Source organism: Pterocles gutturalis, unplaced genomic scaffold, assembly GCF_000699245.1.
Source record: "Pterocles gutturalis isolate BGI_N339 unplaced genomic scaffold, ASM69924v1 scaffold46206, whole genome shotgun sequence".
Classification (NCBI taxonomy): domain Eukaryota; kingdom Metazoa; phylum Chordata; class Aves; order Pterocliformes; family Pteroclidae; genus Pterocles; species Pterocles gutturalis.
Genome location: NW_010107161.1, coordinates 20,496 through 45,362, shown reverse-complemented (window position 1 = coordinate 45,362; position 24,867 = coordinate 20,496). Strand labels below are relative to the sequence as shown.

At 35.5% G+C, this 24,867-nt stretch overlaps 1 protein-coding gene across 1 annotated transcript; it reads left to right on the top strand.

Annotated features, from left to right (window-relative positions):
- Positions 1-1,447: 1,447 nt before the first annotated feature.
- NBN (nibrin) lies at positions 1,448-24,155 on the top strand (the record flags this gene model as incomplete). Its single annotated transcript, XM_010088001.1, has 16 exons — positions 1,448-1,581; positions 2,723-2,868; positions 4,284-4,443; positions 4,867-4,970; positions 9,469-9,586; positions 9,867-10,057; positions 11,172-11,272; positions 13,182-13,323; positions 13,766-14,029; positions 14,307-14,449; positions 14,492-14,781; positions 16,838-16,927; positions 18,383-18,538; positions 19,564-19,677; positions 20,711-20,760; positions 24,125-24,155. Coding segments are annotated over 16 exons (2,234 nt in total), but the record flags the coding sequence as incomplete, so codon positions are not given.
- Positions 24,156-24,867: the final 712 nt, after the last annotated feature.

Below are 24,867 nucleotides of genomic sequence, written 5' to 3'. Positions count from 1 at the left end.
TTGCTTGTCCGTGCTCCCCGGGCAAAGCTGCCGTGCTCCGGTGCGGAGAAGTGTCGCCAGGAGTCCTCGTCGCCTTGGGCGCTCGTTCCCGGCAGAGCCTCCGTTTTTCCCCTGAGCACTGCAGAGCACAGCTCCTCCTGAACTCAATAGGGCTGTTCCCTTCGCCAGCCCTTGTGCGCTGTCCTGAGGTGCTGCTGCAGGCAGCGAAGCAGGTCGCAGAGCACTCCTCTAAAACCCCTCAGGAGCTGATCTCTGAGGCAGAACTCAGCCTCGGGAGGCTCTCCTTTCGGAAAAGATGTCTAAATGTTACATTGGTGTTTCAAGAACCAAGTGTTGAACTTAAGACATCATGTTGTTTTGTGGATGCAGCGTTTTTAAACTATTGCTGCTGTACCTTTCTTCATCAGTTTCCTTGGCCATAGGAGCTTTGATACATTGAGAACTTTGATAATAGGTATCATGTGATATACAAATTTCTTCCTGACTTCAATGGGTTTTTTTTACTGTATAACAAGCAGTCCTGTCACAACTGCACCTGCTCTTTATTTCCTAATTCATTGGGAGTGAATTTTGGATGTTTGGTATATCTCCTAGCAGCAACAGTACCCAATCCTATTGAAATGAATTTTCTCTTACTGCGTGGGAAACTCTTGAGCAAGAGCCAAAATGCTGGTGTCATCGATGATCGTTTCTGTGCAGTTCATACTTGGGAAGTTTATTTGCCCAGGTTTGAATTAATGAATGAATTAATAATTACAGACTAAATTCTAAATTCATTTTTGTCAATAAAGATTTCTGGTTCTCTTGACCAGTAGGTAACATGCACCTTTTGGATGTAGTCAAGCCATTCACTGAAAAGTCACCGTGTGGTCTAGATGACAGATAGTAAGAAGAAACTGAAGCATAGGTCAGAGACAGAACTTACTACGTATCAGTTTGATTTACATTGCAGATCTTCCCACATTCACTAGGAGGACATTTCCGCTGAACCTCTTAATAAGTTATGTAAATAAACTATGTACCCTCAAATTATGTACCCTTAAAACTTGTGTTTTGGAAAAGCTATCTTACATCATAATATTTTTTTTCCCTTCTATATGTAATGCTTAATCTTCAAGAAGTAATAGAAGAGAAAAGTTAAGAAGCAAAGTATTAGTAAAAATATATTGTCGTTGAAAAAATTCTGCTGCCACACTTGTAACTGGTTAAGTTATCGTAAAATTTATCCTTTTATAATGGACAAAGCAAGGGAGAGGGGAAGAAAGAGATTTTGTCTATAAACTAGATGCATAATTCTAATCAGCCTAATAAATAATGCATGACAAAGTTGAGTTGCAGATATACTACAAACTTGTGACCGTTTCCCAAGTGCTTTAAGTGTTTTGGAGTTTTTTGTAAATTGGTATTGGTAAATTTGTAAATTTTTCTGTCTCTTGTTTATTTTCAGGAGAGCCATACCGGCTTTTAAGTGGTACAGAGTATGTTGTTGGACGCAAAAACTGTTCAATTTTAATTCAGGATGATCAGTCCATCAGTCGAAGTCATGCAGTTCTGACAGTACGTCATCCTGAAACAACCCTGGTAAGTAGCCAACATTTTACTGCATTATCAATGCAATGTGGATAATTCACTCTGCCGTGACCATACATACTCTCATTTTGATCTCACTGGTGTTCTGTGCTTGGAATAGAACCATTGATCACCTCTCTTTTCTTAACCTTGACTTTTTTTTTTTTCCTCTCAATTTCTTGCCTGTGTTGAGAAATTGAGTGGTGTAATTCTGGTCCAAGCTCCCTTTTATCCCAGGGTGGAGGTTCACTAGGAATTTGTATTAAAAAAATCATAGCAGGAAAACTATGGAGTTAAATTTCATTACATAGATAAGTTTTAGGTCATGGTTCTGGAAAGTGCTTCAGTTGTCTTACTGCAGGCTTAGTTCTTGTTTCATTCCACGTCATTAATTCTGTAGTTGCTTAGAAGACTGAAAATAAAAATCTCACAAAGAGAATTATCAAACAGCAATTTACTGTAACTTGCGTGTTGCAATCTTTAAGGACATTTTTAAGCCAGTTAGCAGCAATTTTGCAATGCAACCATATATAGAGTGTGAAATGAAATACGTAAAATTTATTTATCCTTTTAATACTGCAAACAGTGTATTTTTTTTAATACTGCAAATAGTGCAAATACATGGCAAAATTTCATAAAAGCAAGCTGACTGTTCTCATTGCCTTATGAACCATTTGGGAAATATGACAGTGTCTAACCACTTCTCAAAGAAATGCTGGTGTCACCATGCCCTGCAGCTTGTGGGAGACTAGCGGTGCTTGTGGAAGGAAGTGAGAGAAAGTGACTTGGGCATTTATGCCAGGGCTGAATGGTAGGTAATAATAAATCTCAGAGCCTTGCTAAATTGCACTAGGGGAAGCTTTAGACCAGTGAATGATTGCCTTGCACAGCCTTCAAAAAGACTGAGTGTAAGAAGCACAGAAGTTCTGAAGCTAGAAATAGGTATGTTTTCTCTCATTCCTTCACAGTGAAAGCCAGAAAATTAATAATTACACATAGCTAGCCTCATTGTCCAAAGTTTTTATTCAGGATGGTATTTTGTGGGCTTTTTCTTATTTATCTGCTGCTTTGATCTATAACAGTACTAACCTGTTTCTGATAAGACTATCTCATTCTGATAAACTGTAATGGCTTATTTATGTTTTTTTTTCAGAGCCAGTCTCTCTCAGTCCCTGTGTTAACAGTAACAGATACATCGAAGTATGGTACCTTTGTTAATGGATCAAAACTCAATGGCACTTCGGTGCCTTTGCAGTCTGGTGACAGAATCAACTTTGGGGTCTTTGAGAGCAAGTTTAGGTAAGTGCTGTGATTATAAAACATCAAGTAGAAAACCGCAGTTTTTGAAAGAGTATTTTAGCACATCATACAACTTGGGAAGTGATACAGCAATGATGAATTTTTAGAAAGCAAAGTTGACGAGTAGTATTTTGCCTGGGTTCCAGTTCCACACCTGCTTCTGTAATGATTTTCCATTACATATTTTTAAAATATAATTTATTTTAACACTAAGAGATGAAAATTGTTCATAGTAAAATGCTGGCATTTTAGAAGATGTATCACGTACAGTGAGTGTTTTCAGGCTGTCTTAGGTAAAAAACAAAATTGTAAAATGTAAATGGTTCTAAAGAAGGGAGGAAAGTTCAGAGAAGGCAGAGAGCTTGTCTGAGTCCTTGCTAGCTGTTGATAACGTAACAGGAAAAGCACTGATATAGCTGGGGGATGCTTTGTGCAGCCGTGACCATTGAATGCTTGTTGCTGTGATGTATGTCTCCATTCTCTTTAGTGAACCCAACTTGCTAATTTTTCAAATTTAATGTGGTAGCCTGTGTTATTTCTTTGAGTATATGAAGCACTCCTTGAAGTAGAGTGTCAGATAAATAGAACAAATTCCAATGACCTTCAAAATCAACAATAAAGCACCCATAAGTTGGCTTTGCTCCTTAAAATTTTCCTCAGTTTTGTCACTGCTGCTGGTATTATTTGATAGAAAAAATGGCATTCTACTCCACTTATTACAATAAATTTTTTTTGATATTTGAGATGAATGTACCTGAAATGTGGTACAGGAATCATGCTATGAGACCAGATGCACCATGACTGTTGTATCAGAAAGATTATTTAAATTTCTTTCTTCTTTGTAGACTAAACCAAATCAAATAATGGAATTTGTTATGCTATAATTCCATAGGGAAGATCTACAAATATAAATAGGCTTATGGTCAAGGGCAATGTTAAGAAAAAGTTACTTGAACTTGCATTCTATGACACAATTTTTAAATACTAATCTGTTTGTGGACTGTTCTGTTGAGCATACTTTTGTCTTTGGAAGCACACACACAATTTTTTCTGATATTTCCTGACGTTGCAGTATTCTTGAAGCACTAATGTTTATGTCTGTGAAAGATCCAAAAGTCCTTAGAAATATTTCAGACATCAAGTTAAAATGTTGTTAATTTTTCTGACTAGAAGTCAGTATTTACTTCAGGAATTTTTAAAGCACAGTCTTTGGTCTAGGTAGGAGTACGGTGCAGTGGTTTTTTTTTTTGTTGTTTGATTGTGTGGGTTGTTTTGGGGGTTGTTTTGGTTTGGTTTGGTTTTTTTTTCCCTGTCAGATTTCCTGGAGACATAAACATGACAGTAAAGTCAGGTCTGTTCATCATAATGATTGGCTGAAATAACTAAAGCAATTCTCTTTCTCTTATTCTTTGCAGAATAGAGTATGAACCTTTGGTTGTCTGCTCCTCGTGTTTAGATGTAGCTCAGAAAACTGCTTTAAATCAAGCCATCCAGAAGCTTGGAGGCCTTGTAGTGAATGAATGGACAAAAGAGTGCACTCACCTTGTAATGGTATCAGTAAAAGTGACTGTGAAGGTATGTTAAGCTTTTGCATATTGATGGCATTGCTTTGCAGTTTTCCCACAAATGCAAATTAAATTCTAGACCTGCTCAAGATTTTCCTCTACAAAGCTATGAAAATCAACTCTTCTGATTTTAGAAGGAGGTGTATGTTAATGGGAAGTTGGAGGGAAAGAAAATGAAAAAAGCCAATTTTGAATACTGTTACTGATTTGTTGTGTTGTACATTTTCTTAACTTCTTAACTTTGGTTGAGACAGCAATTAAAAGCTGAGCTGTTAGAAGCAAATGTATCCTGTTTTTCAGTATCAAAATTCAGTACTGTTCTGTTTGTTTGTGTGACGTTTTCCACATCTAAGATCTTAAAAAGCTAATGTCAGTTGAACCATATCCTCGCTGAACTTTTTCCATACAGTAAATATATTTTCTGTCTTTTCAGACTATATGTGCTTTGATTTGTGGTCGACCAATTATAAAACCGGAGTTTTTTATTGAATTAATCAAAGCTATTCAGTCTAGGCAACAGTTGCCAAATCATGAGAGGTAAGTATCATGTTTTCAGTGTCACAGAATTAAATTTATGGGAGTTGGATTGTCAAATAACTGCACATTTATCTGATTATATTTGACTGAATATTTGATTTACAGTAAATTTATTTTTGGACGAATGCTTGATATGGCACACATTCAGGCAATTTTCTTGCTCTTATCCCTACAGTTATAAAATGAGCTCTTAGAATTGACTATATGCTTACAGATGTTACTAGCTCTAAACAGGAACTTGTTTTGTTGATATGTTTGAAGTAACATTTAAATTCTTTTGGGAGTCCATATATTAAAATAAAGAAAATTGCATTTTTATAAAATAAATTATATCAAGCTATGTAGTTAGTTACTGAGTTTACAGTAAACTTGGGTCAAAACAGAGTTAGCCTGCCCATTGAATTCCCTGAAATAGCAGGGGCTTTTAATTGTCTGTTAGGAGGTGAGGTGAGACGTGCATTGGTCTTCACTATATGAGAATAAAATACTCGCTGTTTTCACGGTTAAATTAACTTGAAAAGGGAATTCTTAATTTCGAATAAATCGGTACTGCAGAATAGCCCCTTCGGTTATTTTGTCTATGTAGAAAAGTGTCAAATAATCCCATTATTGTATGTGAGAATTTAATCCAAGCCTGTATTGCTACTATTTTTACCTTGAAAAGGAAGACAGTTGTGTTTTGTTTGGTTGTGGGTTGTTTGGGTTTTTTTTTTTTGGTTTTTTTTTTTGTATGAACACATGATTTATGCCAATGAGAAATTTCCGACATTTCTTTTTAAAAGGTAAACTACATGAGTGCGTGTTTTTTTATCGCTTCTATTCTTTGCATGCTTTGCAAGATACTGTGAAATGAAATACATAGTGAATGGAAATCATAAGATTACTTGGCATTTGAAAAATAACTTTCAACTTTTAATATCAGTTAACAGGGAGGAAAATTTTTGAAATGACATTAAATGTATTCAAGACATTATGATTTTTCTGGATGTATTTTTTTAACCAGGTGGATGCTGGACACCAGACCTTTGAGTTGGGGGAAATAAGTGGTGAAGAAAAATAGAAGTCACTGTTGGTTTTACGCATGTATGGATATAATACATCTGTGTTGGGACACAGCAATTTAATTTATTTTCTTTAGTGGGTCTGATGATAGCCATTGGTAGAATAGTTGGAGGAATGGGGGTAGCGGGGAAAAGGGCAGGTAAACAAACCTCAGTGGTGCACATGTGGTAATGGAAGCAAAGCTGCAGAGGATTCACAATAAGCTACACTTAGTACATGGTAAAATGTATTTCACAGAATGTGACAGTACCTTGTTAGATATACAGGTGTCAATCTGGTGCATTTGGTAGCAAATGCTCTTTAGTTTCTAGATCCTGTTTTACATTTGCAAGGGTTTATGTAATATGTCAAATCAATCATCTGTAAGTGGTTTAAAGCTCATTTGGTCTTCAGTTTCAGAAGAAAGGGGGAATCTTCATGAACTGTAACTTTTCCTTCTACTTTGTTTTAGAAGGATGTGAGAAAACTGAACAAACTATTTAGAGTGCTCTCTGAAGCATTGGACTTAAGGTTTTCTGTCAGATTTTTTTTTTTTTTTAGTACAGGTAGTACAAGCCATCCAAAGCTAGCAATTGGTTGTGCAATCTGAAATTTGCTTGGTTTAATGTTACCTAGCTGTAAGGCTGCTGTTACTGTCTGTTACAGTAACAAACAAACAGTGGCTTGAGCTCTTGAAAGAAGGATGCCTGTTGTCCATTCCTTTAATATAGAAGTGACAGTACAATTGAGCTCCCTAAAATAAGTTAAGTGCTCCCTAAAATAGAACTAGATGGATATGTTTCCCTTTACTAAATATTTTTGCTAACTATTAAGACCTTCAGAGGGATTGAGCTGACTAAAAGCTAGTGACACTAGCAGTACATCCATTGTGTAGCTTTCAAAGAGAGCGTTCTGCATCAAACCAAATGAGACAGCTGGTGCAATATGCAGATCTATATTTAAAATAATTACAGTATTTTAAACAGGTGATATTTTTAAGATGTAGCTTGTGGGAAGATATTGAAAATTTAATTAGCAGCTGATTGCATTCAATTTGCAAAAATACTTGCAACTTTCATGGGGTGTCTCTGGATTGTGCATCAGTCAGCTAGAGCTCACCTGAACTGGTACATCCACAAGATACTAATACTGGTTTGGATATTAAATATTTAAGAAAGGTATATTGATATGGTAATACAGGGTGACACTGTTAGTTAAATCTTGATTTCTACTGTAGATCTGATTCCCAAAAAAATCTTAGGGATATACAATCTCAGAGTTGGAAAGAAGTAGAACTTTTTGTTTATACCAAGACTTCACAGAATTGCAAACCTGCAGTTTGCAAATGAATGTGGGGCTTCTTACTTGAGGCTTTTTATGGTGAAGTATGTTATCCCAGTCCTCTGGTGATCTCTGATTACTCATACAAGGAAGAACAGTAACTGAAGTTTTCACTGATGGCTGCATAAGTACAGCCCTGTATGAAATAACAGGTTTTATTACAGCAGTCCAATGTAAATAGTGCAGGGCTTTGAAAAGGCAGGAAGGTAACTGAGCCTTTAACAGAAGCTCATCAAGAATTAAAATCTATTTATTGAAAGATTCAAGACTGTGGAAAGTCTCTTCTGGATGATGGTGTTACTGTTCAAAGCTTATTGGGAGAGAGTACAAGACATACTTCAGAATCCTGTGTTGCCTTTTGAGCTTAGATCAGCATTGGTTAAGAGGTTCGAAGGAAAATCAAAGGTTTCTTTGAGTAGGACATAATCTGCTGAAATTAAAAACCAGAGGTTTGAAATGTATTTATAGAGAAACGATAGTCCAGTTCCAAAGTAATGGAAACTGTTGTTTCTCCCTTTATACTCATTGTTTGGTCTTTGAAGATGACTTTGTCCTCTATATTTATCTTAGGTTAATAACTGTCTCTGTGGGACTTGGTATCAGAAGTCTTCTGGCCTGATAACTAAAATCTGACTTGCCAGGTTTCTTACAATTAGTAGACTGTTATATCTATTTCAATTTCAATGCAACAATATTTTTGTAAACAGACTTGAACAGGTTGCTGAAATTTATCAAATACTCATTTTTCAAAACCTGGTGTTTTCAGGCTGGTTGATTTCCATAGTGTACGTAAAGCATCAGGAACTGATTGTGAAGAACACAGAAGAACAAAATATTATTTTAAACTAACTATAATTATGTAGTACATTTTAGCCTATTGAATTACGTATTTGGATGCAGTAGAAAATGTACATGCTTATTCTTGTGTTCAGCTACGTGTATGTGAATATTCAGTGTCTGAAGAATGTTTATATGTTTACAGATGTTGCATTTTTTTCAGAAACTTAAAAATTTCAGCATTTCATGGGGCATATTTCTTGCTTAGAATCTGCTAATCTTTGCATAAATTAGAAAAAATAAAAACATATCCAAATGTACGTGTACTTGTATATATGTAATTTATTGTGCTGTTAAACTCTATTTTGGGACTGTGTTTCAGCATCTTCTTTTTTCCTGCATAGTAGTATGAGAAGGATATGTAATCAGTAGTCAGAATAAAGATAAGTAGTTCTATGATCAGCCAGAGTTAAGTACAGAAGCTGCTGTTTGAGTACAGATGTAGTGTAGCATGGTTAAAATCAACCTATAGTTTCTCTTTCTAGCATGTGCTTGCACCTTGCTCTGTTGGAACTGCTGTAGTAGTGAATATGTGTCTCAAAGATCCTGCAAATGCTATCCTGAAATTATCAGTTAGGTGCTTGTCTGAACTCTAGAGGCTTTCTATGATGCGGGCATGCCATCATTAACTGGAGCGGTGATCACAGGCCATGACAAAGATGAGAGCTTCAGGGTAGAATTTCACTTCTCCAGCTGTACTCCTGGTCACTCTTTCTTTATTGGACAAAACAATTGAGAACCTGCAAGATGAGTTAGTTGAGTTCTCTACCCCACCAGGAAGAAAAGGGGACTTATCTTCTGTCATATTAGTAGGCTGTCATCTAGTATGGTGGCACACAGTTCTTCTGTCCAATAGAGGAGAAAGAGGGGTGGCTGTCCCCACCTAGAGGGTAGAGGAAGCCAGATGACTAATTTTGTTTGAGTTTTACTGTTAGCTAGAGTAAGTGCAGAATGAGATTGCAGTCTCATTTGTCAGTGTTGTTAGTGGAGAATGTGGATATGTGTACAGCAGATGCTTAAAGTGGATAGGTTGAATACATTCCTAAAAGTGTTGTCGTCTTAGTTACTGAAGTGGAAGGTCTTGGTCTTAGCTTAGATGTTGAGAAATTAGAGGCTTTGTTTCTTCTTAACAATCTCTTGAAAAAATATTTGTATAAATAATTTTAACAGAGCAATGCAGTATTTTCATTTCAGAGTTTTACTCTGAAATAGAAAGGGCTATGAGTCAGTACTGACAGGTGCATCTAAATTTTGTAACTTTAATTTTCTGTTCTTTCAGCTTTTATCCTCTGGTTGATGAGCCTTCCATTGGCACTGAAAAACTGGATTTGTCTGAGCATCATGAAAGGAGAAAAATATTCAGTGGAAAAACTTTTGTATTTCTAACTGACAAGCAGGTAATGGGGCTTTACATTGCAAAAATGTTGCAGGGGTAGCTAAACACAGATTCTGTTCTCTGTGAACACATTCCGAGTTCATCAGAAAAGGATTTCTGTATATTTATATTCTTATAACACAATGGCCTAAGCAAGATGAAACACAGGGAGAAACAGAACACATCACATCTGCATTAGTGCGTCAGTTATAAACGTTATGTTGATAGTTTATTATGCTGATTCTTCTAAACTGATTTGTATTATAAGATTGTTTGTTTGTTTGTTTACATTCTCTTTTCAGCACAAGAAGCTGGGTCCAGCAGTTGTTCTTGGAGGAGGTGAAGCAAAGCTGATGACGGAAGGAAGAGAAGACACATCTTTACTAGTTTCTCCTGGAGTTTGTGTTGTTGATGTGGGGCTGACAAACTCTCAGATCTCAGGATCTGACTCCGTGGGAAATTGGACTAATTCCATTCTGTCTCTCTTGCAAAGGTGCAGCATTGTTCTCTTGTGCAGTGGTAGGGTAATTTCAGAATTTCTGCAGAAATTTAGTCATGGTGTTTACATACGTATTTAAGCAGTAGGATGCTTATAAAGAGGGCATTTTCTTCATTGCTTAAAGTATTTAGTATAGTAACTAAAATTTGTTGAAGCAGGAAAGAAAAGACTTGGCAGTTCTGTGACAATTTGATCAAGTTGTGGTTTGCTTGCTTTTTTTTTTTTTTTTTTTTTGGGGGGGGAATCCAATTCTACAAAAACTCCTTATAATGAAGCTGCTTTGAAATTACAGATAACAAGTGTTTTTTCTTCTACAGTTTAAAAAAGTTCAAAAGTAATATAGTCTAAGAATGCAAAATAGATAATCTATAATTTTTTAAATAAATAAAATAATGTATTTATTTCATGGAAAACAGATGACATGGCACCTGGAGGTCATGTGGTTCATTGTTATCTACTTATTTGCATGCAGTGTTTCTGAAGAGCAGCTTCTGTTTAATGAAAATCAGATTTTGTTTTGGTGGTAGGTTTTTCTTGAGAGGCAGATTGCATATTTTAGAGATGTTAGGATTTTCATGATGCCACTTTATTAAAACAGTGAAAGACAAAATCCTAACCTTTAACCTAATTCATAAACCTAGTTACCCTGAATTTTCCTGCTAAATAGAGAAAACTGTCCTCAAGCTGTTCTCATGGCTGTAGTACAGAAGAGGTGTGTGGGTGCCTAACTTGTGAGAAGTGCTCCAGTCTTTAAAGTCATTTTTCCATTCACACACATTTTTGAATCAGAGGTAGAGCACAGCTGGTTAAATGCCTAGAAATCATGTAGGGAGAGATGCATTGGCCAGATTACTGGGACTCAGCAGTGGCTACAGCAGCAGGAAATGTTGGAAGTTCAGACATACGGGACAGAGGTATAATGATGGAAAATTGAGCTGACTTACTGTGTTGTCAAAAATTGTAGTGTAGACTGATGTTTTTTGAAAGGAGGAATGGAACGTTTTGTACTTTGCCGTATCTGTCCCCATTCGCCTAGTCATCTTTGAATGATTTATTTTATTGAGAAACACTTTTTTTTTTTTTCTTTATTTTATTTGTATATTAACAGCAAGGATCTCAGGGCTATTTCTGAGGCAGAGATTGGACTGGCAGTTATCTTCATGTCTACTGAAAAATACTGCAACCCTCAAAAGCAGCCTGGTAACAAAGGTAATTGGGAGAAGAGTAGTAATAAGTTAACAGCATTAAAGAGGCAGTATTTCTTTTTGTACAGGAGCATCAACTGCTAATGTTCAAGTTCTCTTGTTTTGTTTTGCAAGACCACTAAAATAGAATGACACTGTATGAAGTATACAAATCTGAAGAGGTAACTGGTTTTTTAATGGTCTTGCAATAAACTGCAATGAAAATTATATGACTCTTGGATGTAAACAAAAAAGTAGCAGATCTAAAATTAGCGTAAAAAGCAGACACATAGTACATTGATCTTTAAAGGAAAGGTACTTTAAAGCAGTCTTCTGACGTTCACATTCTTTGTGGTCACTGAATTAGTATGTATGTGGTAGTTTGAATTCCATGCTATTCTATCTTTTATGAAAAGACTGAGGTAATAGGTGGGTAAGAGATGAATGTTAGAAATTGAGAGAATAAGAATGGAATTAATTTGTAAAGGCTTGCGCTTCCTTTTGGCACAAAAAAGAAATTGCTTTAGGAAAATTGAACTGCCCCCCACCCAGTTCAAAACCAGACCCCCACCCAGTTCAAAACAAGACATAATCTTGATGTAAGAAGTAAAAACAATGAGACGTGTTTGCCACATTTGCTAAAGTAAGAGTTTGGCAGGCGGACATTCCAAGTCTCGACTTCAAACTTAGCCTGTATTTTTTAATATAGTAGTAATAAAAATTTTGAGACACAGAGTTTTCATTTGTTTAATTCTCTTTTCACACCTCTTCTAAAATTTTTAGTCTGTATTTTGTTTCTATAAAATTGTCAGAGTTATATGTATAATTTTAGGTTCTGTTGTGTTCTGCGAAGTGTTGTATCAGGTAGCAAATACTACAGTTTTTTAAAAATCAAACCCCATAAATTTGTCTTTACATATAGGAATATTAGTTATTTTAAAATGTATTTTGAAGAGAGAAAGATATACGTGCAGTACTGGCCCAGCTCTGAAAAATATTTTCGTTGACTGGTATTCTTGAATAAATAGCTTGGATATGATCTCTTGTCTATCCAGGTAGTTTAGAAAGCAATACAAAATAAATTAATCCTCGGATTAAATTTAAAGATACTGACCCTGCAGAAATTAACTCAGAAATGTGTATTCTTGTTTCCAGAGTGATTCAAATGGCTAAAAAAAGAGTTATCTGATTGAATTGTGTAGATGGACTGTGTATCAGGCTTTTAAAGGTAGCTGTGTTTACAGTTTATTTGCTAAAAGCAAAAGAATGTTATTGTTTGGGAGTTATAAAAAACTTGCATGTATGTGTTGCAAATCAAAGGGATTGTAAACAAGACTTCTTCCTCTGATCTTTCTCAGAATAACAAATAGCAATGTATATAAGATGTCGTTGCTCAAGGAGGAGACCTAGGTGTGTCTGTTGGTTATTCCTTTGTAGGTGACAGTGGTAGGAAAAAATGAATGAATGTATAAAAAATGGGTTATCTGAAAGGATAATTCTGTCATCATAGGCTCAATCAGAATGAGATGCAGGTGTAATAGTCACATGTTAGAGATCATCATAAAGCAGTAAATGTAAGGAATTTCGTACTCTTGACAGTTTTACATAAAATACATATTGCATGATTTATTAGTCACATTATGTCCATATTAATATATGATTTCCCATTATGGTTCATTTTTATTTAAGCAAAATTCCATTACTTAATTCGGTGGAATATTTAACTAAAACTGAATCCCTGAATATGGTCCTTTAGAACTGTTTCTTTCAGGTTTTTTTTAATCAGTAAACCTGTTTAATTTTGTGATTAAAATTGTTTTAAGACCATTTTACAAAAATCTCGCCTGATCGGTTTCTGATGAGTGATAACACATGCAAAGAAACACAGATTTGGTATTAACCTTTTAATTCTTCTCTTTTATTGGGTCTTGCAGCTGTAACTAAAAGTACTTCTGCATCAGCTGTTGTGGGGCGAGCCATTTCTCAGAGTTTGGCTGTAGATGAAACCGTAATGCCGACTGCCGCAGATAACAGCACACTATATGTAGTTGATACAGAAATAGAAGAGCAGACATGGTAAAGTATTCATGGAAATAATTTGTAAGCTAATATTTGCAAATAAAGCAAGCTTTTGTGGCAGAGGAACTGTATCGTTGCTGTGGACAAAGATATACAGTGGCACTAAATTGTTTTCATTTGTCTGCAGTGAGATAATTTCTGCTTTTCAGTGGTAGATGACAGAAAACATCACAAAGGACTTACATGACTCTTTCAGATACAAATGTAGATACTGCATACCTGATTTGACTGTCTTAACTATTACAAATTTTCAAGGCATTTTCACAATTAGAAAAATATATTTATCGAAACAGATTTTACAGTTTGTTTTTAGCACACCTACGTTGTTTGTAAGTATGTTCAAAGTACAGGTACAGGTTTTTTAAAAAGTGGTATTCTACAGTGTATCTCTGTGGTAGCTTCTTGTGTGTTCACTTCATATTTTTTCTCTCTAATGCAGTATGGAGATAGAGAATACTCCCCAGATGGATAAAAGAGGGAAAACGGCTTTCCAGGATATAACTGCCGTGAAGAAAAACCCTAGCATAAGTAGCAGCGTAAATGCAGCAACATCAGTATCTAGAATGAACAGAACATCTGGGTTTAGTCAAAAAAGTCATCTCGTCTCACCATCTAATATTTCAGAAGCTGGTAAACCTAGGGAATGTGCTTCACGTCACCAGTCTAATTCAATTACAGATTACTTCCAGGTAGCAAGAAAAAGGTATGTAGAAATGTTCCTGATGTTACTTCCCTTATTGTTATGTTGGTGCTGTTTCTGGAAAATAATTTTAACTCAAGGAATGTACATTTAATTCAAAACGTACTTAAAAAGGTAATTTTTAGATCAGCTTCCTAGAATAGCAACCTTTTCCTCAAGGGTACTTATGTTCAAATTTCACAATGTAGTCACTAAAACCTCATGAAGCTGTTATGTTGCAGATGCAGCTATTCGTATTCAAAAATGCTTTTGTAATTTATTTCTTTTGTAATTCCTTTCTGGAAAGAGCTGAACAAGGAGAAGAAACATCTGTACCCAAACTAGCAAGACTGGAGGAAGGGTCATCATCTGGTGCCAAATGCACTAAACCCACGGCTTCAGCAGTGTGGAACAGTGAAGCAGAACAGCATCAAAAGGAAAATAGCATCCTGGACCGAAACCCAGATTTTGCATTGGAAGACACAGGTATAAAGCTTGTGAGGGAAAGTGGCAAACTAGGAAGTGATAAAACAGACACTAAAACTACTTCTAGTGAAAAGCATGCACCAAAGAAAAGAAAGGAGTTAGACGATGTATCTGAAGATGCAGAGGCACTAGAAATTGTATTTGGAAGCAAAGACCTAGACTGGGAAGATCAAATGGCAGATCATGACCGGAAAGCTCAAGGAAATACACAAAAAAAAAGATGTTTGGAAGCCAAAGGAAGCAGGATTCCAGAAGTAAATGTAAAGCCAAGAGAGGAGAATAAAATATTGGTAAGTTATATTCTTCTATGTGCCTAATCTTGAAATCTACAGCCGTATTAGAAGGATACAATAGCTCCTTTAAGGATGAGTCTGCCTGCATACAGAAAGTGGCTACGTAAAGTTTGCTTGCTTAAACCTCTCAAGTCACTCTGAACTGAAAATTGACATGATCTGTTTTGTTACTTGTGAACCCTGCAGTGTTACACCTATCTAAATGTTTTTTCATTTCTCAGGACATTGTTTCTTTGTGAGTTGAAAGCTGCTTGTATTCTGAAAGTTTTCCTCTCTTTTTGCTTGAAGTATTGTAGGTAGAACAGCAGAATATATCCCTGGTCCAAGAAAAATTTATAATATTTTATGTTGTTGTGTTAATTATAATGGTGGTATTTGTACTAAAATAGTACTCAATTATATTATCTTTATGTAATGAATTTTCTGAAGAAACATTTAGTCGACCTCTTCTGTTGAATATCACAGTAGTGTCCAGCATTTTTCAAGTTGTAATCTCTAGATGTCATGTGAAAGATTATTAAAATTCCTCTAGGAGGAAATTGATCACAAATCTTAAAACAAAACAAAAAAACCTCAGCCAAAGAAACAAAAAAAAACCAAAACCAAAGCACAGCTTGTGATTACTTTTCTTGATTATTTCTCATGTTTTGTTTTTGAGAATAAGGCATTTTACTAAGATAAATTAAAACAGTGGATTTTGAGATACCAGTAGCCATTTCATTTTAAAAAAAAGCAAAAGCTGGTTTGTAGAGGAAAGCAATGTTGAGAGCACTAGCAAAGTAGACTATTAACAATGCAGAGGGAATAAGAGAGAAGGAACAAGGTGAATTTTTGTTTCTTTAAAAATATATAAAGAACTGACCAGATAGTAAGTTTTATACAGCATAGACAGTGTTTAAATGCTGTAATAATAAGGTTTGAATGTATGATTGAGTAACTGCAATTTGCAGGATACCTTGGATCAGATGAGAATTAGTAATTGTCTGTGCATCCTAAGCTCAGACCAGCTTAACACTCTTCTCTTGATATTTTACTGGAGCTTCCTTCTGACAAGTGTGAATTTTGAACTTTGTTATAATGCTTTTTTTTTTGTCTGTGTAACTGACAGGCAAATTTTAAAAGACAAGTCATACAATTGTAGGGAATCTTTTGTTTCTTGTTCTTTATATTGTCAGAGGGGAGGTACTTTCTTCGGGTCTGACCAGACTGAGAGACTAAAATGGCTACATGGAATAGTTTTTTGGATTTTGTTACAGCCTAGGAAGTTTTTCTAGTCAAACTTCTTTTCAGGATCATGAAGGAAAAACAAATTCTTCTGTGTAACTAAATTGTTATTTTATCAGATGCACACTTAAAGATTTTTGCTGACAAAAAGTCTTCTAGTAGTTTAATAATGACCTATTTTATTCACATAAATTATATTTCCAGTGGAATAGGAAGGAGATTTAATGATAAAGCTCCACGAGCATATTTACATTATCTATTTTCTTTAAGTATAGATGCACCTTGTGTGTCTGGCAAGATAGAGGATGTCAGTAATTGACTCAAAATCTACAGGTTGCATAAAGATGATCTGATTTTTTTCAGCTACTGAAAATAAAACCAGATTTGAGTTTCATAAATTAAACTATAGGAGGAAAGCAACCTGCAGAATACTTTCCTATCCTAGTAATGAAATGTCCTTTCTGTACATACATACACTTAACATATGACATTGAAAATACTACTTTTTATATTCAAAAGCTTTTGCAGTATCTTCCAGAACGTGGCAGGACTTTGAAGATTGTGCACATGGACAGAACTTTCTAGTGGTATAAGAAAAAAAAGATGTGAGAAAATAATAGTGATTTTTTTAATAGAAAAAAAACCCCAACAGTTGTTACTCTGTACATAAAATCGTAAAAATTTGAAAGTACAATGCAGTTTTTTCAGTCTAACAATTCATATTGATTTTAAAATGCTTGTTGTACTGTAAAGAGCAGAAAACAATTTTATGTAATTAAATTTGTATATAATTTCAGTATTACATTTTAAATAATTTTTAATCAAATAGAAGGAAGAGGAACTTGGATCAGTTCTAACTTCGGAAATGAAAAGTGAGATAAAGCGAGAGTCACCAGTCTTGGTAAGAAACCAGTTAATTGTAAGTTTGAACAGTAAACTTTGAGAAGCTTTAAGAAAATGCATCAAAATTTTGCTTTTAAGTACGTAGTATTTGTGGATCCTATTTCAGAGTAAAGGAGGTTCTGAAGATTGTACTCCTTAAAATAATTGTATGTAAATTCAAATAGTACAGCCCAGCTTATTGGCTGTGAAAAGACAGAGCGAACTGTAGTTCATCTGCATGCTTTTGTAATGCCATTTGGAGGGATACCCAAGATGACTGAGACTACAGAAACCTAATGTAATCGTACTAACGCTTCAATGTGGTTAATACTTGTACTGATGCTTTTGTTAGGATGCTGCTTAAAGACTACACAAGAACATAATCTCCTTGTCTGCTCTAAGGAGATCACAACTGGAATGGAAGAGATGGACCACTGAGAAAACAGATGTAGCATACACTGATTAACTGTAAATAGTGTGCTAACTTGGTTATAGGTGAGATGAATGAAGGAAGGAGGGGAGAATTGCTGGGAGTGGCAGTGAGGCAGAAGAAAAGGAGACAAGGCTAAATGAAACTGAAATGGAAGAATTCTGAAAAGATAAAGGAGAGTGTAGCCAGTCAACAAAGGGCAGGATAAAACCTTTTTGCGTACGTACAGAAAACAGTTGAAGAAGAGGGAGTGCTGTGCATGTATACCAAAGTGCGGGGTCCGCTCAGATTAAGGGGCTTCTAGTTTATACATTGCTATGAAACAGCTGTAGTGTATCTGGGCTGGAGCTGTCCATGAAGGTAGTTTAATGTCACTTGTGGACTTGTCCTGCACTTAGACTTCCTTTTTAATCCACATAGGTCTAGCCCCAGGCAGCAGAGTGTGCGTGCAAACTTGCTGACATATGAGCGTTCTCATGTACAAGAAAGAGTTGCTTCATTGATCAGATACAGTTTACAGCCCTGAAGTTGCCCTAAATGGTAAATCTATAGGCTAGAATTGAGCTGAAGATAGTAAACTTTGTCTTCCTTGGAGTTAGCTGGAGTTTCCATTAGAGTAATGATTAAATTAGTTCAGGTAAGAAACAAAGTGGATGGGAGGAGATAAATAATTCTTGGATACTAGCTAAACTGAAAAAAAAAAACCAAACCAACAATTATTATTTATTGAAGTTTTATCTTGAAGTAAAATCCTAGTGAAATGAGGTATACTGTCTTCATTATTATTACTGCAGTTCTTAATGATCTTATCTTTTCAACAGATGTAAATGTGAGAGAAATAAATTTACTGAGCTCCCTACTCTATTGTTAGTATATAAGGAGGCTGAAAAGTACATCCATCTTCTTGGCTTCTAGCACTGCTGCTGCTTCCCCTTGCCTTTTTGTAACTGTTGCCTCAGCTGTGCTCCAGGATAATTTCTTTCTCTAAAGTTTGTACTGTTAGATACACTGTGTGTCTGTTTATACACTTGAAGTGTTCCTTCCTTTTTCTTCTGGCATAAGAACCACAACAAACTTCAAGATGACTCCAGCAATCTTCCTAGCAGACTTCTGTTGACTGAGTTTAGATCGTTGGTTGTCAGCCATCCAAGACAGAACAGTCAGCTTACTGGAAATACCAGCTACAGGGGAAAGAAAAATTTCAAAACATTCAAAAAGGTTAGTGTGTATTTGAAATGGTCACAAGATGGCACTGTTTAAAAATACTGAAAAGTATTGCCTTAAGACTACAGAAATATGTTATGAAAGATTTTTTTTTTTAATTAATAAACTGCAGAAAGAAACAATTTAAATACTATATTATACTGTTAATAAATATTTTGCTAATTGACTGAGGAAGTACTAGGCTGACAAAGGCTTACCTCATGCTGGATTATTTAGATACTTGTACTCTGTTCCAAGCTGTTACTTGGAATAAGTCATTAAGTGATGCCTACCGTAACTTCTGGTTGTACCTGCAAAAGCTAGCACTCTAACTTTTCCAAAGATCTACACATAAAGCATATGCTGATTCAGAATCTTGGATTTTATCTAATAAATCTTGGGTTTCTAAATAGTACTAAATCTAGTATCTTACAAAAGTAAGATTATTGCTTGTTTGCGTCCTGAGAATAATTTCAAGAAGATTCTTAATGTTTGATATAAAAAATACCAGTTCAACTCATATTAAAAAATAACTTTAAAAAAAGGTGTAAAATTACTAGAAATGCCTTTCAGTAAAAAAATATGTAGAGAATGTGAGTCACATAGTGCAGCTTCCAGCTTTCTGGGTGTGTGCTCTCATTTTTAGATGACATTTTAAACTTCTGATAGTATTTTCTTTTCCACAGTTTTGTACTAGATGCTTATGCATTCTGATGATAAAATTGAATCTGTCAGTAAAACTCTGCTTATAATGTTTTCAAACCTCATGTAATGTACTATCAGATTTATTTAGCATATGTAATTTCTCAACTATTTTTATTGTTTCCTTTGGTAAAAGGAGGGAGTTAATAGCTTTCTGTAAATGCTTTTTTTCACTTCAGGTTCTTCTAAATATGATCTCTGATAAATGTTATTCAAAGAAAGACAGACTGACTTTCTTCTGTGATACCTGAATAGACTTACTAGATTTGCTGAAACAGACCTTTTACTTGCAGTGTGCTTGCGTTGTATTGTAATTATAAGAATTTATTGTCTGACAGGTAACTTATCCAGGGGCAGGACAACTTCCATACATAATTGGAGGATCAGATTTGATTGCTCACCATGCTAAAAAGAATTCAGAGCTAGAAGACTGGTTAAGGCATGAAATGGAGGTAAGGAATTCTTTCTCAAAGATGAGCAAACCAAGACTTGGTTCATGTAAGTGGTCATGCCAACCTGTGGTCTTTTCTGAAATACTTCAGAATTTTATTTTTGAAATAAAACCTCAGCCAATTAGCTGTCCACACATGCTTATAGGAATATACCCATTAGGAAGGTTATTGGAATTCAGAGGTCGATGGTAAGGCTCATTTTTTTTGCTGATTATTTGAATTCATTTTACATGCAACAGTCATAGAATTGGAAAAACTGATTTAAACAAAATCAATAACCTAAAAGAGAATAAAGAGAATTATTTTTTTTTTCAATAAGCCAAAGAAGCATTATAGAAACTTGTGACATCTAAAAATGTGACTGGGAGCTAGGAAGAATTTCTATATGGTAATCTGTGTTCAAATTGTTATACAGTACAATTAATATTCTACTCTTGAACAAAACAGAAAATACCTGTGTAAAATTCTGTTGCAGTAGACTGAAGAGATATAGTAAGAATAAATTCAGTATGTTTCTGTTAGAAAAATCTTCCTTTGTATGTAAATGTTGAAAAAAAAATTACATTTTATCGTAGCCATTCTTTAGCGCTTTTATTTTTCAGTAGTTTCTTTAAAGATACTTGCTGATGAATCATATTCAGTTTCCAGTCTGATCAAGATCCTGTTACATCAACGTTTTTTGATCATGTCTTTATTTTTTTTTATGTCCCTGGGTATGCTAATTAAAATTCCCATTCCACACCAACAATCAGATGAAAATGCGCCTCTTTCTACAATGATGCTTAAAAATGAAAAAACATATTTCTGACAAAAATTGGTATCTTGCACATACTAATTCATTCCAGTAGTTGGTAGCAGTAGCCAAGCTTGAGCAGTGAAATATATTACCTAATGTGAGTATGCCCTGAATGGAGTACTTAGAGAAAGCTTATTTCTGCAGGAGAAACTGTGCTAGTGCAGGGATGTATTGTTCTTCTGTATTGTTCATTAGCTTCACCCTTAACATCAAATATTGAATAAACGTATTTTTCAGGAACAGGACCGACATGCAAGAGAAGAATCTCTTGCTGATGATCTCTTTAGGTAAGAGTTTTATGTCTGTACTTCAAAAATAGGTGGTTTTTGGACAAATTCCTCTTTTACAAAAGACTTCTTTGACTATTCTTTTGAAAATTCCATGTATTCCCACGTATGGAATATACCCCAAATGACTCATCAATTTATCTCAGTTTTTTTTATGCCTTAAACTTTCAATTTAATTACAGCTTGCTACAATTTTCTAATAAGAACATTCTGAAACAAAAGTGTTGCTATTTTCTGTCTCATATGCACCAGTTTAGTTGTTCACAAAGGCTAGAAGAGATTCTGGGGTCAGGTTTTCTGCCATTAGTGTTTGCTAGAGCCTAGTGAAGGGTTTTGACCTTACAATTAAGTCAGTAATCTGAACTCCCTTAAGCTGCTTTCAAACCCATTCATGATGAAAGAGCTCCTACCTTTTTTTACTTCTAAGAAACTCCCTGAATGCCTTCCCATCTTTCCAGTTTTCAGTCTGAACGGAGTCATTTTTGCACTGGTCATTCTATGCTCCTGACGGTGCAGTAGAGTCATTAATTCTGTCTTAATCAGTGCTTATGTCACAGGAGTTTAAGAGGTTACTTTGGTGGGTCCAGATTCACCTTGGCTGTTTGCCACTGCTTTTTGCCATAACTCATTACATCTGCCTCTAAAATACAGTCTGTTTCAGCAGTTTTCTTTTAATAATCCTCACTTCCGTTGTCTACTGCTTTCCCTAATCTCTCTTTTGAAAGAATCATCCTATTCATTGATTTTCTGTCCAGTTACTCTCAACTGTCATCCTAATTTAATGATTTATAGCCACTTTCTAATTTAAAAAAGTTCTAAGCCAAGTTTGCCACTTAATCCATTTTTTACATCTGCAATACAGCCTTTAAATATATGCCAGTTATGAAGACATTTGTAAAAACACGGTGCAGCATGATTGCTGTGCTGGAATATTAACTGGTTCAAAATATCTTGATTAATTTTAGCCTTTCAAAACACAACAGTGGAAACTTTGATAATTCACATACATTCATGTTTAGAAAAGTTTTTACCTCAAGTCCAGTTTATTTAGGATAGTTGTACTTACTGAAGTTTCCACAGTCAAAAATATTAAAACACACAATTTGATGTTGAGCAGTTTGTAACCTACTTCTAATTTTGTCCTTAATCCTGAGTAAAATCACTTGGCATAATGCTGATGTGAACAGCTGCAATTTCCCATGAAAATTACGTTTAAAGATGTCATTAGAAAGTCACGCAGTAGTCCAAGGTAGAGATGAGCTAGGAAGAAAAGCTATGGCCTCAACCGTTGCTGAATACATATGGAGACAGAGGAGAAAGGGAAGGCATATCATACCATCTGCTAAGACAACAGACCAGGGGATTATGTCCAGTAATAGCCCTTTGTATCCTTCACCCCCTGTTCCCAGAAAGGTCTTTTGTTTCTTTGTGCATTCACGCACAGTAGTGGAATCTCTGTAGCCCTCTTTCCATTTCAGGCCACAGGCACTGCACAGTTTCCTTTCTCAGATAATGTTTAATTACTTTCTGTTTGCAAAACATCATCTAGGCTTCATTTAACATGGAAAATGTCTAGAGAAGCGGTTTGGGAGATTACATAAAAAGATGTTCATGACTGTCCGTGTCAGTATCTCTATAGACAGTCACAGACAGGGTTAAAGCTGTTGGTTTCCCTCATGTATCGTCCCCTTCTCCTATCTGCTTATCTCTCCTCCCTCTCCTTTCCACCCACCTCCTACTCCCCAAAATAGGATTTGATGTCCAGGACTTACTTAAATGTTGGAACCCATTTGTTATGAAGCCATAGCAATAAATTCAGATAAATGCTTTGAGATTTAATATAAGGATCACATTTTGTTTATCAAAGATTTCATTTCCTTAGTTTTTACGTGAAGAAACAAGCAAGCACTGTTTGACTTCTCACCTGTCATTGACTAACACTAAAAATAGTGCATTTATGTAGAAAAATGTGTATGGTGAAGAAGGATATTTTTGTCCAAATCACTAACAAAGAAACATAATACCACATATCAACATGTGTAAGAGCCAGTCAGAAAATCATACTGCATTAACAGCTTGTGCTGTTAATTGGCAGTTAATAATAGAGCATTTCTTTCAAAGGGTACATATTACATTTTTGCCAGAAGTCTGAGTTGTATAGCAACAGCAGTGACTTCTAATACCTTTCGAGTTATGTGGTGATGCAATTTGGCTCACAAGCTGTCACATTTTCCTGTCTAAGCAAAAAAGTCTTGATGAATGAGAACAGAATTAGTGGAAGTAAAACTGCCTGATCATTCAGTTGTGTCCATAAGTTATTCATGTGTGAATACAAAACACATCAGAATTTCAAAGAAGTGACATGGGATTTTGGGAGATGAACTGAAAATAGGGAGGAAGAGAAGGCCAAGGGATAGCAGTGTCAAGCAGAGGAGAACTATAAGCATGTTACAGTAAATCAGGTAACTATTTAGAGAGAGAGGGTTGGAGTTATTCAGCGTGGAGAAGGCTCCAGGGAGACCTTCTAGCAGCCTTCCAGTACTTAAAGGGGGCTACAGGAGAGGTGGGGAGGGACTCTTTATCAGGGAGTATAGCGATAGGATGAGGGGTAATGGTTTTAAGCTGAAAGAGGGCAGATTTAGATTAGATATTAGGAAGACATTTTTCACTGTGAGAGTGGTGAGGCACTGGAACAGGTTGCCCAGAGAAGCTGTAGATGTCCCATCCCTGGAGGTGTTCAAGGCCAGGCTGGATGAGGCTTTGAGCAACCTGGGCTAGTGGAGGGTGTCCCTGCCCATGGCAGGGGGTGCAACTGGATGATCTTTAAGGTCTCTTCCAACCCAAACCATTCTATGATACTATGGTTCTGTGATATCCAGAAAGTAGATATAAATTACTAAATATCAATTGGAAGCTATGTAAAGAGGAAGGCGGGGCAAGGAACTGCTTTATGTGGGAGCAGGAAGGAGCAGAAGGGTTTTGTCTTAATGAATTGTGGCCAAATGTACGTTGCTGTGAACATACAGTATCCCTTTCCCTCTTTTTATTTTATTTTATTTAGTGAGGAACTTAATGCTGGGACATTAAAGGCTTGGAGAAGCTTGTTCATGCATCAGATTTAAAGTAGCTAGGAAGTCCGTGTAAAGTTTAATAAAGGTTATCTCTAGTTCGTGCACAGGTTCTAGTTTATGCATTCTTCAGTCAAATTGTAGCAGCTATAGTTACAGAAGTGCAGTCAGGGAGGGGACTGAACACTGACCAATCACTTGATATGGATATATAATAAAGCTATTTACATCACATTGTTAACTTTGAATATCATTGAGTTTTACTTATTTGTGACAAATTTTGTTTTTTGTTGCAGATACGATCCCAATGTGAAAAGGAGAAGATAAACTGTGACCTGAATTTAACAGTGATTCTCGAGTAAAATCTTTCTGTTCCTTAGGTTTGCTGGTTATAGTGTGTAATATATATGTATGTATGACCATTTGAGCTACCTGTTATTCTAAGACTTGTTTTTAAGTCTTCCTTTTATTAAAGAAAAAGAAGAGTTTCTTTCACTGCTTGAAGATTGCACATTTTCAAGACCTTAACATTATTTGTTTCAGGATAATGCCCAGTAAAATACTATAGAAACTTGGGATTTCATTTTAGGCTGTTTATTTCTAATGTTTGCTTGCCTGTACTATTTTTGTGGGGGAAAAAAAAAAAAAGTTAACATTGGGCTTTTTTCTTATCAGAAAGGCTTTGTTAAATAGATTTTTTTTTTTTTTATATTGTCAATTTTGTCTTGAGGTGGAGGTTTTTGGAGACTTCACAAATAAGTTAGACTGAACTTTAAATTTGTATCTGAGTAAACAAAAAGAATTTAATATTGGTAAGGTCAAGCTTCCTCCTTTTTTTGAAGTTGGTGACATCAACTTACTTGTAGCCAGCCACCAGTTTTGTGTGATGGCAGATTTGAAACGTGTTTAGATTGTAAAATTCAGTGATTTTTGCCCTGTTATGTCTTAAAATCATTAATATTTGTTTGAACAGCCTACAGTTAAACTAAACACACACGTATAAACTCAGAAAAAGTTACAAAAATATTCTGGTGGGAAA